Source organism: Myiozetetes cayanensis, unplaced genomic scaffold (genome assembly GCF_022539395.1).
Source record: "Myiozetetes cayanensis isolate MyiCay16 unplaced genomic scaffold, myiCay2020 scf1, whole genome shotgun sequence".
Taxonomy (NCBI): domain Eukaryota; kingdom Metazoa; phylum Chordata; class Aves; order Passeriformes; family Tyrannidae; genus Myiozetetes; species Myiozetetes cayanensis.
Genome location: NW_026086604.1, coordinates 144,200,695 through 144,219,715, shown reverse-complemented (window position 1 = coordinate 144,219,715; position 19,021 = coordinate 144,200,695). Strand labels below are relative to the sequence as shown.

Sequence of the window (19,021 nt, the reverse complement as noted above, 5' to 3'; positions counted from 1 at the left end):
GAAACTAGATGAATTTAACAGTCTTGGCAGTCCTGGTGTTTCATCTTTGGGATTTGTTACACTGGATATTCCTCCAAAAGACTCTACTTTTCGAGTCAGGATAAATATGTAAAGCTCTTGATTTCACTTTTGATTTTCTCTCAACTTTTTGGAGTTCTTCTGTGAATTCGAAGTACTCAAAAAGTCCTTGACACATTATTAAATTTTAAGACGTAATTTTGGCTTTAGATTTTTGTTTTGTTTTTAAATCTTATATCATGATTGCATGGATTTCCTTTCTTTCATTTTGCATAGCTTTAGCTCAGCTCCAAAGACAGATTACTAAATGTTCCCCAAAAGTATGACTGAGATTCCTTTTTAATACTGTTCTCGGCTGAGCTTACGTATAATCCTTTTCAAAGTGTAAAATACCAAGGGATGTTTATATGCTACAGCTTATATGACAGTATATTGTTGTTCCTTCACACTCCACTGAACAGTCTTTGAATACTAATCTATAAATCACTTACTTTTCTCTTACAGGCACTGGAAAACTTCATGCTGTTTGTGACATTGTATGTTCTTTTCTAGATATATAAGTCACTCCAGTTTAAAAAAACAACAGACTGTAATGATTTCACAGCTGGTTTTCTGCAGGAATTAAGGGCCTTCACTGAAACAAGAACCAAGAGGTGCTGGGCTCTGTAATTCTGCACAGGTATGTTCTGCTTTAGGGAAGCTGGAAGTAGATGGGCAGAGGTGGGATCTCCCTCAGTGCAGGAGGAGCAACGAAGGACAGAGAAGAGCGGTGGTGTTTTTTCTCCCAGGATCATGTAGAGAGGTCTTAGCAGAGTTTGAAATTGAACTAATTTCTCCCAGATTTCAAAGTGTGTTCTTCCACCGTGCATTGAGCAGTCTCCTTTCAGGGTTTAGTGAACATCAACATGCTTACTCACATTTTTGAAAGCAAAAGCTTTTTCCTATGAGCTCTCCCTGCTATCTCAGTTGGAAGCTGTTCTTTCCTGTATAGAAGGGAAGTCCAGTGCAATTAGGTTTGCTTTGGATTTAGGGAGAATGGAGATTCCCATGAGTGGGGGAGGGATTAAGTGGAAAAATGAGAGTGAGCAGGAGACTCTCCCAGTCTCTTTCTTGCCAGGGTATAAGACAAAATGTGCCTATAGCAAAAATAGACTCCCTGCCTGCTCTAATAGACTGGCTGCAGAATGGAGAGGGAGCTGCTCCTCAGAAGGGATAGGGTAGTCGTGTCTTCTGCTTTGCTCCAGGGCAAAACTGATAAACCAGCATGGGACAACACTCCAGTGATCAGTCCGTGTAATGTAAAGAATTTATTGTGTGAGAAAGAACAACAAGAGTACAGATTTTTTACCTCCTCCACGTAGGGGCCAGAAGGGTTTGTCATGGATTTTAAATCTCTTTGGGCAATTTTGCTTGCCCATCTCTTCTTTTTTTTTTTTTTTCCCAAATTTGTTCTGCTTGCTTGTACAACTGCAGATAAGTCCGGGGACTTCCGCATGTCTCCGTGCAACAAACCATGCTGAGAGAATATAATGCTGCCAGGACCCATCAAGTACACAATTCAAAGTCTGTAATTGGATTTATTAGCAGACATTTTGCTTGGGAAGATACGAAAACCAAGCCATTTGAACAGAGCAGTCGGAGCAGTAAACTTCAAATCTTAATTACTACAAAAAGCTAAAAGCCACTGGAGGGCTGGAACAGAATACTGATAATGTGCTATTTGGGGTGAGCATGCTGGATAGCCCAGCCAGGGTGCCAACACCCACTGCTCATGGAGGCTGGGGGGACACTTGTCCCTGAGGGGGACAAGTATTGGTAGCTCTCTGAGCTAAAGGATAGCAGGTTCTGCAAGATTGAGGAGCAGAGAGAGCTGCTTGGGGAGGAAGGACTGACCCTGAAAAGGTGGTTTGTTCCCTGATGGACTTGTTTCTCTTATCAAACAAGTTTTGGGATGGCCGCTCTTCTCTCAAAATCAGTGTGCCCTGCTGACAGGGAGGGATGTTTGACAACACATGGTGGCTTTGGGTCCTCTCTCCTGCCTCAGAGCTGAAACCACATGGCTCTAACCAAGTTTACCTTTTAACTACACTTTATTCTGCTATCTGCCTCCATGGTACTCTCCCTAAATTCATTTTAGCCACAGGGTTGGAAGATACAGCCAGTTAAAGATGTGATGGGATATGTGCACTTCAGAAATTAAGGAGCTGGGCTTCTCCAAAGCAGTATTGGCTCTGGTGCATGACAAACAACCATTTCTGTTCTTCTTAAATGAAAAAAGAGTAACATCCAGAAAGGATTTTATTTATTTGAAAGGGGTTTAAGTGTGCTGTAGGAATATAACAAAAATACTTGAACAATCTATTCTGATAGATTAATTCCAAAGGAAAAAAAAATTGATAAGATGAAGTGGATGCTTTTAGCCTTGACTATTCTGATCTTCTTACTTTAAAATACTGTGTGTTGGGGAATTTTTTTCTTTGGGTTTCTTCTTTTGCTACTCTCAGAACTGAATTTCACAAACTTTTTGTTGCAAGAAAAGAGGAGGCAGTGTCTGACCTCATGGGCTGAAGTGGAGGGGTAGAACAGGGATAGGAAAAAATATCTTGATAATGAAATTACGTGGATTTTTTTATGTTTGTATGCTTAAAAAAGCCCCCAAAAATAAATCACTAAATTTTTACCAGCAAAGCAGAGTTGCTTCCGCACGAAAATGAGAAACAAACTAACTAAAAAAGCCAGAACCTAAATACTGAACTCAAGCACACCTGGAAAAGGAATTATGCAAAAAAAAAAAAAAAAAAAAGACCCAAACCCTGCAGCTTGGTAGTGAAGAAGCATCTGTCAATCAAAACACAACCCAGCACTTATTTCACTGGAAAGGGCTGCACTCGGTACCCCGATCGGGTCAAAACCCAGCCAGCTCTGGAGGAAACCTCGGTAGCTTTAGCGCGGTTTCCCACTGCCCACGCCGGGGGAGGGGGGGATTAAACAAAATATTAAGACGGAAGGAGTGGGAGCCGGCGGGGACGAGCCCGGGCTGCGGGACGGACGGCGCGTCCCGGCGGGAGCGGAGCCGAGCGGAGCGGAGCGAACCCTCCCCGCAGCCGCGGCCGCCCCGGAGCGCGGGGGGCGGGCAGAGCCGGGCTCGCCTCGCCTCTGCCTCGGAGGGCGGGGGTGGAAACCGGTGCCGAGGACGCGGGCGAGGGGTGTTGTTTGGGTTTTGTTTTTGGAGCCGGGAAGAGCGGAGCGCCGCCGACCAGCAGGACCCCGGCGGACGGGGGCAGAGTCCCGGTGCGGGAGCAGAGTCCCGGTGCGGGGGCAGCCCGCCATTCCCTGCCTGCTGACATCCCCCCGCCGCCGCACCTCGGAGTGTAGTGCCCGGACCCCAACTTTCCAGCCCGCCCGCCGGCGTCAGCATGAACCAGACGGCCGGGGTGAGCAACCACGTCCGCTGCTCCGGGAAGGGCTCCAAGGTAAGCCCGGCCGGGGCTCCGTGGGGTGCCCGGTCCCCCCTCCGCGACTCCCAGTCCCTAAACCTGTAGCTGAGAGCGTGTCCCCCCGGCCCTGCCCCGGGCAGCAGCCCCTGCGCTCCCCGCTAGCCCATTACTTCGAGAAGTTCAGCATCTCTCCCTGGCTCCCGCCGCCGCCCGGCATGCGGAGTCGCCTCCCCGCAGGGTGCTGGGGCAGGAATCGCTCCCGGTCCCTCCGCGCAGGGTTGACCCCTTCGGGCTGCGACTCGGGGGAGGGTGTTGGACCGGGCGCTCAGGGTGCTGTGGCCTCGCAGCATCAAGTGCTGGAACGGTTCGAACTCGCGCATCCGCTTCAAAGGGGATAAAACGCTTTGAAGGTAAGGATTGGTGCTGGTGCGTGGAGTGGGATCAGGTACAGCTTTATCTGCTGCTTTTACTTCTTGCTGTGGTGTGTTTGCATAGGCAGCATTAAAAATAAGTAGCTGTGATAAAACACCTTACTGTGCACTCTGCTGAATTCAACACAAATGTAACTGGGTGCTCATACCTGATCTGGGTCAAATTTGCATTAACCTTTGTTGGGTAGCAGTGACCGTGGCCCTTACATCTACACAACTAGTTTATACTGCAGTGTATCAGTGCTGTCAAGGCAGATGCACGTGCCCTCTTGTAGGCAATTATGTTGATGTTGTTCTTCTGCAACTCTTTGAAGTGTTTCTCGGTGTTTTATGTTTCTGTGTTGTGGTGGACATCTCCCCCCCCCCCCAAGGATCTCATGTGCTTTTTGAGGCTAACATTTTATAAAGAGACATGATTCTATAAGAGCTAATGGGATACACCTTAAAGAAATGCAAAATTTACCTTTCACTAGAAATGGTGCTGTACTAGCTTTTTTTTTTTTTAATTAATTAATTTTACCTCTTGATACTTGGTGTCCTGTTCCATCCTTTAGCATTGACGTCAAGGTGTTTGAAATGCTGGTGCTGCTGCTCACCTGGTTGTGTACTTCATGCCTAGTTAGTGCAGACCTGACTCCGCAAACTCTTAAGCACACAGATTTACCTCATATTTCCCTTCTGTAAAGTGAACACAGTTTTTCCTCTTTTACTCCTTTTTAGGATTAAGCCCACTAATCATAAGGCTATGAGAGTATTAAAAGATGCAACATGATGAGGGCTGTGGAAGTAAACAAACAGATTAGATGAGTCTGCTGAAATTATTTACTTAGCTCCATGACTAATCATATATTTGAAGTTGAACCCGCACATAAGCTCTTTGCATAATTCAAGGGCCTTAAATTAAAGGTCCTCTGTGGATCTTGCCTGTAATTTCAGTGTTGGGCCTCCTTTCTTTGCACTTTCTGGTTTTGAGTTTTGGGTTGAACAGCTAAGGTTATTGCATATCAGTAATAATTTATTGTATCAAGCTGCTGACCTAACACTTTAGTGCAGAAGGAAGAGATGGGTCTCAAATGCGTATATTCTTAGCACACGATAATTGATACATTTGTATTTGCCTTGAAGGCATCTTTGTCTCACTTTCAAGTGCTGGAGGATGTGAATATTTTTTCTAGGGGAAATAAATATAATTTTTTCGAGCCAGAATATTGACGTGATTGATGGTTTCAGGGTTTAATTAAAACATAGAAAACTCCATGCATGACTGATTTAGTTGTGAAGAAACCTTGCAGAGTTCAGAAATGAGAGTTTATCAAATGGGGCTGAAAAATCAAGTGACTGATTGGTAAGATATCTGTGATGATGTAGACAAGAGACAGAACAGGCAAGTTTTTTTGTGACACTGACTTTAAAAGAGCAGAAATGCTCGTGAGATGTTAAATATCTGTGTTTTGTTTGCTTTTTTTTTCCTGAACAGTAAACAAACCAAACCCCACCGAAAAACAAAACAACAGAACCACAAACAGGACTTATAAGACTTTCCTAATCCCTTGATTTTTGAACTCACAGTCAATTTTAACCAAAATTGACAGAGCAACAGAAGTGTTGCAAATGTCAACTTGCTACAAGTGTCATGGAAATCAACTGCTTCATAGAGAAGAAGGACTGTTTAATACCTGAGAAGAGGAAGAAGCAGGGAGAAATCTGCCCATCCCTCCTGTACTCACCCTGTCCCAGCACCCCAGTTTGCACGAGGCTGTTGCTACATCAGGGTCTGTCCTTTGCCCACCACAGGATGTGAAAAGGTTGTGAGGGAATGGGGAAAGGAATGGGCACAATAGGAACTTCCAGAACTGAAAGTTAATGCTGGCAAAGAGACAGCTGTGGTCGAGTGCCTGGGGTCCTTACAAGAGGGAGTGTGTTGGGCGACTATTTCATCATAAATCAAACACTGTTGTTTTCACTGCTCATGAAACAACTTATTAGGGTTTTTTTTTTTTTCCCCAAAAAAAGAATTACTTATTATGTTGTGTCAACTCAAACAGCAATACCAGCTCACTGAGGCAAGGTCACTCTTTTTCCCTGCCTTCTTCTGAGCTTCCCTCTTGCTGGGCAATGGGCACTTGGACTTCACATTTCTTTTACAAGATTTACAGCTTTGCTCAGTTGTGGTGAGGAAGGGAGATAGCATTTTAAAGGAGGGATACAATTAAAGCCCTGAAGTAGATAGCTGGACTGTAATTTCAAACTCTAATAATGTGTGCCCACCAAAATGCATGTATATTTTTGACTTCTGTGTCACTTTTTAACTTTTAGCCATTTTTAACCAAGATCTTTCTCCCAGACACTTGTGAGTGCTATTGAAAGACTGTGATTTATTGTCTAGAGACAACTATTTTTGAGAAATAGTTTGTGTACATACAGCTTCTGATGCTCATTTTTTCCTGCCTGTGACTAATCCCATTGCCTCTCCTAAGACAATTTGTGGGAGGAAGACAAGAGGATTCACCCCAAATGCTGTAATGAAAAGCTGCATACCAGGAAGATTTCTGATGTGCTTGGGTGGTTGGGGTGGTGAGAGCCCCACAGCCACTGAGTCTGTAAAAAAGCCACCCACCTCTCTTGTGTGGGCTGGGAGCAGGCTTCAACTCTGGTTAAGCAAGTGCACATTACTGGAAAATAATTCAGATTCTGGCATAAGAATTTTGGGGATTGTTCCAAGCTGTCACATTTCTACAGGATTCTTGAAGGAATCAATGAGGGCTAACTCTTTGTGGGGACTCAGGCTTTTCAAAACTGCATGTTGCAGCTCCTGGCTTTTGGCTTTTATTCAGCAGTCCAGACCCCTACCCCTATGCAAAGCAGAGAAATTGTGTCTCAAATTTAAATTCTTTTCTTAAATTAGTACCAAGGAAGATGCTTTGAGAAGGCACTTTGTTTCATGTTGGAACTCCTAATTTCATCTGTCTTCAGGGAGGAAAATCTATGGAGAACATTGGGGATAATTTGTTTCTTTAGAAACACACTGAATTTAGTGTCCTTTATCTGGGTACAGTGAGCAAGGAGGTGTCCCACGGAGCAGGATTGCTGGATCTGCTGTCCTTCTAAGTGTTGGTGAGGGTTCAGAGACCCACCAACTTCCATTCTTCTGGGGACTGTGGTACCTAGAAGGAGATATGCTGCTCCACAGCAGGAGCCCTCCCATCTCTCCTTTTGAAGAGGGGCCAGAGCAGAATTCAGGGCTGTTCTTTGGACTAGGAAAGATGGAAAGCCACAATGTCTCTTGAGGAGAGGGGTAGAATTGTTTATTTTAGATGAAAACTCCTTTAGCCAAACCATTGGTTAAAGGTTGCACAATTTGGAGGGTCTAATCTAAACTCCAAGCTGTGTACAGCAGCCTCAGCAGTACCTTAGGACATGCTGTTTGGCACAAACCTGCTGCTATTCAGTCCCTTCCTACTTGTCTCTGCCCAAATTTTTTAATCATTGTAGCTGTTTTAGCTGTTTTGTGTGCAGCTCAATCTTGAACATGGTCAGTGTCTTCTGGATCAGATCTCCCAAACCCAAGTCCCTTTGTCCTGTGAGATGCCAGTCCAGCTCCTTTGCCACACACTCACATGCAGCTCATGGGGCCAGCAGCTCACCACTGAGGAGTACCCAAATAGGTAACATGTTTTGAGGGTAATGCAGTCATTTTACTACCTAAGTTACACTGATGTTTTATTAGACATTTTAATCTTTGTTTTGTGGATCCAGGCTTTAACCTCTTCCTAGTTGCAATCCTGGTGTGTGGGTGGCAGGTAACTGTTGTCCTGTTTCACCGGGAGCGATGAGAGTCACTCAGGCTGCATGGTGAAACGAAACAATGCTGAGTTAAACCTAAGCAAATAATGTTTCTTTCCATCTTGGATTTTGTTAATGTTGACAGAGGACACATTTTGGACTGTAGTAAGCAACCACCTTTCCTCTCTCGGAGTTAATTAGGTAACAAGCATTAAGAAAAGCTTATTGAATCAAAGTCTCGAGGTTAGAACATCCACCTGAATAACTGTAACCTGACTTTTAATCAGCAGTAATGAATGCTCAAGGATAATAGCAAATCACTTGGACAGATTATTTTTTTCCTTACTTTCAAAGGAGAAACAATTGTCCTAATTAGCAATATTGGTACGTAAGAACATGGGTATGAAAACAACTCAGTGCAGTAATGTAATGTAACGTTGTACACTCTGTTAAGTTGAACTGGAAATGTGGATTTGATTGTACCCTCGGTTGCTATCTCATTGTTTTGAAAAGAACAAAGTTAACCTATAAGAAAAGCAAATTGCTGATGTAGGGTGTTCCTAACTGCCATGATCTAAGGGGACAGTGCAAAATTTCTACAACTGTGGCCAACAGGTCCATAATGTCCTTTTAACAGGATGTGAGAGTTTGTTTTATAGTGGTTTATTCCTTAAATGATTAATAAGAGATTATTGCATCTACACTGAGTAAATCTAATTATCCTCTCTTTTACATGAACTATTCTCCTCATGTGAATTCCACTGATTTCCACTGAATTACTACTTATTTATGTTGGTTTAATTACGGAGAGATTCAATACCTCCAAAGTTATGGAGGCAATATAGCCACAGCATTTCTAGGACTCTTGGATGCAGAAAATTAAGATAAGGAAGCTGTGTTGGCTCCTCTGTCTTATTGCTGAAGCGGAAACAAGTTCAGCTTTACTTGCACATTGTATTTTACTGTGAGTGGTAAGTTACCATGTATGGGCACAGCTAAGCAGCGTATTTTCAAGTTGCCCAATTTTAATGCTCTAGTGGGAATGCAAGGTTGACTTCCACACCTAATAAGTAGTAAAGTAGGACTCGATGTAGCTACCAGGGATTTAAAACATGATCACTCAGCTATCTTCAAAATCCAGCCTCGCTCAGAGGGCAGTCTCTTAGAAAGTACACTTCCATCTCAAAACATCAGCCTTTCAGAGTAGTCTAATACAGCATTGCCTGAGAGCCCCAGACAAGACCCAGACCCAGTCCTGCTGGATGCTGTAGCCCCACACAGACTGAAGTGGCTTGGCTTTCAGAGCATTATGGTTTAAGCTGAAAATAAGAAGCAAAAAGCTGGGAGAATGGTAGAATTACTCTGGTTTTACAGGTGGGGAAGTAAAGTGCTGGGAGTAAATCATAAAACCTACCAAGCTCAACAGGGCAATAATGTTCTCAAATTCTGTGAAAATTTCAGACTGGGTAGAGATGATAGACTGAAGTTGAGCTTGTCAGCCATGGAAATAAAGCAATACTAATCACTGTCCATTTAAGAGCCATCTGGCTCATCAGCATATGCTCCTGACATCCCACCAGCATACCCCCCCGTGAAGCATGTTAACCCTTGCTCAGGGTGTCAGCAGGAAAAAGCTGTGGGCAAAGAAGGGGGAGCAAACTGTAGATTTGGGTCCTCTGTCCATTAGGAAGCCAGGTGTTGGTTTGGCCCCTTATTTTGCACATGTAGTGGGACTGTGTAGGGTTGATTTAGATCTTTCCCCTGCACTGGTTTGTGTCAATCCTCTATCTTCTCTGTCTTTTGGGAGGAACTTTCACAAAGCTGCAAAGGCGAAATCTGTCAGAACTTTGAATGATGAACTCTAAAGCAGGAAAAATGCCAGGGAACTTAAGAGGAAATGTTTGAAACTGATTTTTGTCACATTCTCTGTCTTTCTTGTAAACTGTAAGTTTTCAGTTGACAGTATGTGGTATAGGTGCTGAATTTAGTGAGGGGAGTTTTGCTTCTGTTACAGTGAATGGAAAGAGGATTTTAGAAATTTCTGAGGCCTTAAGCAACACAGCCCTAAGAATTTTAGGAGTAATGGCTGTGGGAAATTCTTAGCTCGATATTTTTACTGTTTCAGACAGTGTAATCTACTTTCTCTATAATTCTACCTGTAAACCTGATGGCTTTTGGCAGTTAATTCCAGCCATGTTCCCTTGAGTGCTTCCTGGGACTGTCCGAGTGTCAGCTATCTTGTAAAGTTCCTCTCAGCAGGAAATTTTTCAAGAGGAATGATGGCAGATCAAGACTAGAAGTTTCAGTGGAAAGCTCAAACACCCCTTTGAAGGGTGGGAAGACAAAGGGAGATGGCCAGGATGATTTTAGAAATGCCCTGAGTAATCAAAAAAGCTCCTGGCAGAGGTTGTGTTTTCCCTGACTGGAGGGAGTCTAACCACAAGATGCAATCTGGAGAAGAGCAGGCTCCTCTAATCCTGGTGTTGATGGAACATCCTGTGTAGAGTATTTTGGGTGATGGGAAGTAAAAGGAGCTTTGGGTTTTGTAGCATTGTACAGGTGTGCACCAGCAAGAGGGTACTTTGCCTAGAATAGCTGTTATTTTAAGGGGTTGGAAAAAGATTGTTCTGCCCCCATTAAATATTTGCTGGGAGTGTTGTGGCAGGGCTGTGTGGAGCTCAAGGGGTTTTCAGTGGTGCGTGGGATTTCATGCTCTGTGTCCCTGCAGTGTCCTCAGGCACAGAGAGTCCCGAGCCCTGAATCTGAATGAGTTCTGGGCATCAGCGACGGCAGAACCATCAAGCTCCCAGTTTATTTGTGGGTGCTGCTCTCTGCCGCTGTTTTTCATCTTTAATGAGAGCTGAACACACCATAAAATTTTATTGGGTGTTTATGCTAACAAAATTAACTAACAGTTGGTGCTTTAAAAATGCAGCCGGAGCTCTGAGTGCTATAACTGGGAATCTGCAATGGCTTTTTAACTGGTGTAGGACAGAGCAAATGTGTGAGTGCCAATGTCATTTAACAGCAAACCATTTTATATTAACTTTTCATTGACCAGAACTGATTAATTGAAATCTCCAAAATAAATCTTAGCACGATATATTCTTAAACGAAATCAGGTTTCCAGACATTGCATAGCTGGAAGCTCTGTCCAAATTGTGGGGTTAATTTGTAATACCAAGGCTAATGGGCTGATAATCAAAATAAATTAGCTTAGCCACTTCAATACTTTAATGCTTGAATCAGATAATAGGAAGAAGATTTATTTTAGCATTTTGATGATTGTGTTTCCCAATAGAATAGATATAATATCATGCTGTGAGTGCTGCATGGATCACTTGAAGCTACAACTTCAATGGGAGTACAAAGGACCTCTAGGCTACAGAAAAAGAAGAAAAAGAAAAGGGATTATCTTCAGACTCGATTTCTTGTTGAGTAGAATGGATTTGGTTTATTTCTGTATTAATGCTGTTAAGCAAACCCAGGAAAGTAATTTGCATTCATTCATTTATTTATTTAGTGCTTTTCTTTATTTTCATGCAGTTTTCTCATGCCTATTCTGAAGAGTTTGATGTCTATGTTCTTTACAGTATATAGAGGATTTTTATGCTGGTTTTAAAATAAGCAAATTGACATGCTGGGATTTTTATTTTTAATCAATAAAATAGTTTGATTATCAGGTAGCACTGACTGACCACATATTTACCTGGGTATAGTTAAGGATGATTTGTATTTCATGACATTGGCATAAATAAAGTTTAGCTAAAAGACTTGTGCTAGCACTTGAGGGGAATGTCCTGATTCCTGAATTAAGCCCTGAGTTACACTGGGATACTGCTTGAGTGGTTTAGGCTCTAGGTTTTCATGTTTTTATCATAGGTCATAGTTGATTTTCCAGGCCAGACACTTCTGCCATCAGGAGAATGTTCTTCAACCTGCTTTTAACTTCCCAGTGTAAGCACAGTCTTGGTGATCTAATGTCAACTCAGAATAAATATTCTGCCCTTGCTTTAGTTTTTTATTGGCAAAAGAAAGGATGAACACTTCCCTTGCATGCAATATGAGCCCTTTGGTGGAGGACAATAATTTGGTTACCTACTAAGTTGGGTTCTCCTTCTTATTATTGTCCTTATGTTACTGTACTTAAAATCTGAGAATTTAGCAAACTTTAGTGTCAATTTGCCTTTGGAATGAAGGAAAAATGGTATAGGATGGAGAGAGGTATAGTAGTTAGCACAGTCCCTGTACCATGACATGTAAATCTCGCTCCAGAAGAGGTCCTTGGAGGGAAGTGTACCCAAAAGAAAGAGTTGCATTGCAAGTGTGGAGCACGTGGAGGATAAGAAGGTCGCTTGAAAGGAAGGCAGTTAAAATTATAAAATCTTGGGTAATTTAAATAGAGAGCACGTGCAGCCCTCCGAGGTGTCATGCCTTCAACTAGGCAGAATGAAATAGGCTGCAGCAAAGTCAAGGCTTGTCCTTGGTGAGAGCCCCAGGGAGAGGGTTGGATGCTACCAAAGGTGATGGACACTGGACCCCTCTCAGCTCTGCTGGCTGGTTGAAAAGGGGCAGGACATCAACGCTTTGAAATCAGCTGACTTGCTTATTTGCAGATGGCATCTAAAATTGGAATGCTAGGAAGAGGCTGAAATTATGGCAGACAGATGTGTTCTGCTGGTAATTTATTGCTACTCAGGGCAGCAGATACACCATAGGATTTATCTTTTTTTGGGGGATGTATTAATTTATGCTTCAAGGATTTTGACTTTCCTTGGACTTTCCCTTAGCATCCCAGTCATTCTAGTGTTTGCAGATTTTTAGTGCAGTTCTATATTCAAGTCAGATTTTGTGAGATAATGACCTCACACAGAGCCTTTGCCACTGCTTTAACTCTGTTCTTCTAAGTGGAGGATCAGAGAGTTTTTCATAAGTCCAGGAAAGGTCCAGCAACAGGGGTTAGCATCATGTTATTTCTATTGCAGCACTCTGTAGGAACTCTTGTTGCATATTGGGATTCAATTAAACTAGAAGCTCTACAGCTAAAGAGCATAATACTGCTTCCTACATCAAAGAACTTAACATTTGAAATTTTTTCATTGCTTTATGGTCACTCCTTAAATTTAGGACTTTATTTTTCACTCCATGTTCTCTGTGCTCAGCACTGATTTCTGTGTCTGAGCCGCTGATTGTCATGGGGCTTCTCTTGTGCTGATTAACGTGTCTCAGGGTTGCATCTGGAACCCACAGAAGGCAGGCAGTGTAATACATTTTCCTTGACACGCTGTGTTGCCTCACTGCTTCACTGCCAGTCCTCTTGTCTGACCACCCGTTGCACAATTAATCTGCCAGCAGAGGCCACCAAAGTTTTTCAGTCACTTACTCCACGTCTGGCCACTCTTTATTGTTAGAGATCTCCTCCAGCAGGTCAGGACTATCCTTCAATTTCCCGGGTCCTGCTCTCTGCATGCTCTGTACCTCCACATTTTCTGATTTGTTCCAAATTTAATCACTTGAGTTGTCTTGATATTGCTAGAATTCCCTAAGGCTGCAGCTGTATTACAGAGTATGTCTGTGCCCTGCCTGTATCTTTCACTCCCTCATTTAGGGTTCATTCCTGTTTCCTTCCTAGACCCTGCTCTGCTCCTACTGTTCTTCCTATGCCTGCTCTGCTCCTACTGTTTAGTTTTTGTTTTTTGGGTTTTTTTATGGCACTGAATACTCCACTTTACAATGAAGTTAATTTACTTTTGGTGAATAAAACCAGCTGATTTTCCCTTATTTTAATACTGAGGGAAATTTGCTTGGTTGTTTTTTGTTGTTGTTGTTTTGTTTGGTTTGGTTTGGTTTGGTTGGTTTTTTTGTGGTTTTGGTTTGGTTTTTTGTTTGTTTTTGGTCTGTGTGTATTGTTGACCATAATGGGCTTTTGTAGCACAAATAAAAAAATAAATTGCCGTGCTGGTTTATCCAGCTCAGGGGCACCAAAGGGCTGATGTGGACTGAAACACAGATATCTTTCCATGGGCCACTGAAAAGGCAGTGATGGCTCTTGGTCACTGCACCTTGAGCTTTTGTGAAGGTATTTGAAGTTGCCACGTGGATGTTGCATCTAGAATTTCTAGCCTTGCTTGATCATAATGGAGTTGATGAAGGCATTAGTCAAGGAGAAAGTGAGGAAAAAGGTTGTTTATGGAACCTTGAACTCTTTATGGCAGTAATTCAAGTGTTTAGGTTTTTTTCTCTTTTGTCCCTTTTTATTATTTTTTTTCAGACAATTTCAGTGCTCTTTATGACTTTAATGGAAAGGGATCAATGCTGTGCACCATCTCAGCACTATGATAAAAATGTTAAAACTATCTTTGACAGCAGAATATTGTAAGAGACCTCCAACAGTTGGCCTGCCTCACGCACTTTCCTGCTGTAGCTTCATTGTATTTTACAGCATATATTTTTTTCACCAGAGGAATTCTGATTGGCAGCTGATATGGAGTAGCTGAAAGAGGGAGATTGTCCTGGGTTTGCTTAAGCACAGGAGGGATGTTCATGTCTAACTTCCAGTAATGCCAGCAGAAGCAACATACATCTTGTGTGCTGATGGAAGAATAGCCTCTAAAGCTTTTTCAGAGGAATACATAAAATTTATTGAATAATCACTGACGAAGAACTATAGTTCCTGGTGCTTAAAATTTAGTGATGGTAGAAAAATGAGGCCTCCAGCACTTTAAATTATACTTAGTAGAGACATTACCACAAACGACTTACTCTTTTTTGAAAGCTCCTTTCTTACTTCCTTGTAAGCATTTGTTAGATTTGGATTTTGATATGGAGATAATGAAGAAGAAAGAAAAAAAATAATATTTTTTTCAATAGAAGTTGTCACTTATATGCTCTCATGCTTTGGAAATAGGAACTGAAAAGTGTTAGGAGACAAGTAGCAAATTATCATGGTGGTCCTACCACTGTTATTTCCAGACTTAGCAACTTAACTAAGACTGTAACAATGTTCATATGAATACTGACTGTATTTAACTGAGAAGTAACTGTCCTTTGCAGAGGCTGAGGTGCACAGATGCACCCAAACACTAAAATTAGATGACAAAATGTAGATGTTTTGAAGCAAAGGTGTATGTTTTCATTGTGTGGTAGAAAAGGTAACTTCTGCCCCAGGAGTTGTTTGAATGCCACTGTGTATGATCTTGTCAGCAGCACCACGGAGTCCAGCTGATAGCTACTGTTTGCCAAAAAAGGATTGTTTGGGTGAGTGGGAATGACATACTGGAGCATCCCTGGAAGGACACCTCCTTTCTGATGTGTAAATTTGAACAAATCTTCACATTTTGTCTGTGTGTTTCTGTGTGCTGTAACAGCATTCCTAAGCACTCCATAACAGCATTCCTAACAATGGAAACCTGTGTATTTTTAAAGGTTTCAAGTTCATTTAATAAAACAAAAAAAGAAGAGTAAATAAAAAAAGTTTATTTCCAGTGTTGCTGTAGAGGTGAAAAAATTCCTTCGAAGTGCTGCAGAGATATTTCAAGGAACGAGTTCTCTGCACTGACTGGGTAACCAGTGTAATGTGGTCATTGAAGGGTAGGACTCACTTTAGGATTACTGCACCACAGTATTTGGACATCTTATTTCTGCTCAGCTGTAACTTAGGGGCAGCATTTTTCTCATTAGTGCTGTGTGGGATGTGCCATGTATTCTTCCACCTGCTGTACCACAAGGACATGAATGTACCACAAGTGTTGTGGTGTGTCTGCCAGCACCAACAGTGTGTCTTGGAGATGCTGGGACCTCTCAAATGATGCTGGGTATCTTCATTTAGGCAGTGAAATTGGACAGGCAATATCTACGCTCCAGCATCATTGTCAGTGGTACATAGTCAGTCTGGGGAGAGATGAAGCTCACTGTGAGGTCACTGTGGACTGGCTGCTCCCTGACTTGCTGCTTATATTCCACTGACTTTTTTTACTAAATCCCTGTTGACTATGATAGGAGTTTAGATACCTGGTACACATATAAACACCTAAATGTAGACATCCTAATCTCAAATTGCATCCCTCTTGTACCATCAGCCTTGTCTTCTGTGTTATTAGTTGTCAGTGAGGCTAAGAAAAGCTGAGAAGAATGATGGTATTAAATTCTTGCCTGCCATTTCCCAAGAGCCAGAACATTTCTTGTGGGCCCAGATGGATGGCTGAATACTGGAGTGTAATCGGCATAGCCGAGAGTGATTTATCTATAAAAATACAAGGTACAGCAGTGAGAGCTTAGGGAAAAATGACTGGGTCTGTTTTCCAAAAATTCAGGTTTCAGAAAACAATTGTTTATTCTGTTCAGGTTAATTGTGGTAGCAGACTTAGACTGATGTCTGCATTTCAGTCTTGATGAATCCTTGGAGAGGCAGCCTGTTGTCTGGACCAACAGAAAAATGATGCTTAACATGAATTTGGCTATACCTTTTTTTTATTATTATTATTGAAAGTCCAGTCAGTTGAAACAGTTCTTTTGAAACACGTGAATAAGGATTGCAAAAGTGCTCATATCAGTGCACAAAAGGTTTATGAATCTCTACGTGGAGCAGAAGGCAGATGTAGACAAAGCAGGCAAGGTTAAATCATGCTTTGCCTGTAATTGTGAGTGAGATATCAATGTCTGTGTCTCTGACTTTAGGTTCCTTTGGGAACACTGTCAGGCACGTTACAAACATTAGCAAATCAGTCACTACTCAGGCCGTGCCTTATTTTGTAAATGTTGCTCCAAATAAATTTAATCAATAATGAGATCTTGTGGTGAAAAACACACTGCTTTCTGTTGATACCATTTTTCTTTCTTTTCTCTCACAGCAGATTACCCTCCCCTTACTGCTCCAAGAACTAAAGATGAGGTATTTACTTCGTCGTTCAAAATGAGGGCCAAGGCTCATTCTCCACTCCCTTAAACATGGGTTTTAATGCCAGCATGGTGACATTTCCCTTAGTCCTGTTGTCATAACTTCAGTGGGCATAATTCAGCACATGGCTGACAGTAAAAAAAAATCAGGCTGTGTCAGTATTGCTGACAACTCTTGTTATACAGGCAGTCTTAGCACTGTTAAGTCTTAGCACTTAGTTCTACCCTGGTTCTTTAATATTTAGGAAAGAAGATCATAAATTATTCAGACCTCTGAGAGAAGTAAATGTTGGGAAGGTTATTTTGGGGGAAATATAGCTGGTTTAGTCTTTTTTTTTTTCCTAGTGGATAGCTCTGGCTTGTCTTATTTAGAGGGTTTTATTTATTTAGTTGTACTTTTTAAACAAGATACATTTTTCCATTTAGAAGTAATTCTATGGCCAAATGACAGAAAAAATTTGTAAAATCAGTGGGTAAAACATCAATTCCTAGGGGAAAACATAGACATATTATAAAATTATTATTTTCAAAACTACCAGAATTTAGTGAATTGTGTTTTAGAGGCATTATCCTCAGAAAGGAGGAGATTAGGAGTGAAGAAGAGGCTGTCATCAGCTAGGATATGTCTGTGGTCTCCATTGCTGCAATGTTTTGGCTCCTCAAAACCCCTAATGAGATTTGCTTCAGATAACTACTGATTGCTGTAGATTGGATTGGATTACATTAGATTAGTGTTACTCCATTTTTACAGACAGTGGAACTGAGAAGCAAGGACAGCAGGGACCAGACTTTGAAAGATATTTTGTCACTTTTGTATTTAAACATGACATTTGGTGTTCTCTGCACAATTGTTTTACATTAGATGGGAGGTCTTTGAGAGCTCTTTTTAGAGTCTCTTTATTTAACTTCTGTTTGGGTTTTTTGGCATCCATGGGGTACTTTCCTGAAATTTAGGTCATGTAATTTGGAATCCCACTTAAATGCCCCAGGCATCTCTGGGCAGTCTGTGGAAGAGCAAAAGAAAGTTCTCTATCAACAAACCAACTTTATGTTTCCTCTCCATGGCAGAAGGAAGCTGTTTATATCCAGGTTATCTAGGGGCATTCCTGGAGACCACTGGCCATAGCTGGTGGCATGTATATCTCTGGAAATGTGGGTTCCTTGGTACTAATCTAAGAAAGTAAGCTAAATTTTTATGTGATTGGAACTGGGGACCATATATGATACTGAGAGGATGCTCAGCAGTGGTATTGAGGGGAAATTTTGCAAGCTAAGTCCAGAAGTGTCATCAAATTCTCTGAGACTAACTCTGAAAATAGTCAAGGTACATCATCATGGGCTACATGACTTCAACAGTCTTCAGAGCTTTATAATCACAAAATCATAGAATAGTTTGGAAGGGCTGGAAGGGACATTTCAAGCTCATCTAATCCAACCCCCCTGCAATGGACAGTGACATCTTCCACTGGATCAGTTGCTCAGAGCCCAGCCCAACCTGACCTGGAATATTTCCAGGACTGGGGCATACACCACCTCTCTGGGCAAACTTCCAGTGCCTCACCTCCCTCACAATAAAGATTTTCTTCCTAATATCTAGCCTAAATCTACCCTCTTCCAGTTTAAAGCCATTTCCCTTTGTGCTAACACTACATGCCCTTGTAAAAAATTCCTCTCCAGCTTTTCTGTGAGTTCTCTTTAGGTACTGGAAGGTGCTGTAAGGCCTGCCTGTAACCTTTTCTTCTCCAGGCTGAGCAGTCCCAACTCTTTCAGCCTTTCCTCACTGGAAAAGTGTTTCATTCCTCTGATCATTTTTGTGGCCCTCCTCTAGACCTGCTTAACAGGTTTGATAGGACTGAGTTACTCAAGGTCTCCTACATGTCCGAGGTCAGTGAGGTACTTGAAAAAAAGGGTTTCTAAATGTCCATCTATCTAAATGCCTTAAAAGAAAGGTATCAGCCTTCCCTGACTCTGTGGGGGAAAAATGTGTCCAGGAGAAGACTGGGCAATGTCAATCCAGAATGGGTGGGAGTCTCCTCTCAGCCCCAGGGGAGAGAAGGGTGCAGATTTAGAGATGTCTCATTTTTCAGCTTTCATCAGTGGGCTGCTGCTGAGCAGTTTCAGGAGGTTTCAGGCTAGGAAGTCCCTGTGCAGTAAAATGAAAAGATCCTACTTTGAGGTGTTCATTCTGAGCAAGGCAGTACATATAATTAACAGGGGGTTTGACTTCACTAGTGTTTTTCCTGATACTGAGTTCTTCATGGACTTCACACTAAAAATTATAAACTTTTCCTTTCCTTAAAACATATTGTAAAATATCATATATATCACACAGGTGGGGAACACTGATGGTCAGAACTCCTGTAGGACAAATACAGAAAACTACTAATTGTTTATTATTTGTAAGGTCACAAGCCTGCAAAGGGTACATTCTGGGATCTCCTGTTTCATCTGGTCAGG

The 19,021-nt window shown here is 42.0% G+C and overlaps 1 protein-coding gene across 1 annotated transcript in view; it reads left to right on the top strand.

The window, feature by feature from the left end:
* Window positions 1–3,244: 3,244 nt before the first annotated feature.
* Window positions 3,245–19,021, top strand: part of DPP6 (dipeptidyl peptidase like 6) — a 544,128-nt gene continuing 528,351 nt past the window's right edge. Inside the window, exon 1 of the mRNA XM_050314872.1 lies at window positions 3,245–3,491. Coding sequence (XP_050170829.1) covers window positions 3,435–3,491 — 57 coding nt within the window. The 5' untranslated portion in view covers window positions 3,245–3,434. The remainder of the gene's footprint in view (window positions 3,492–19,021) is intronic.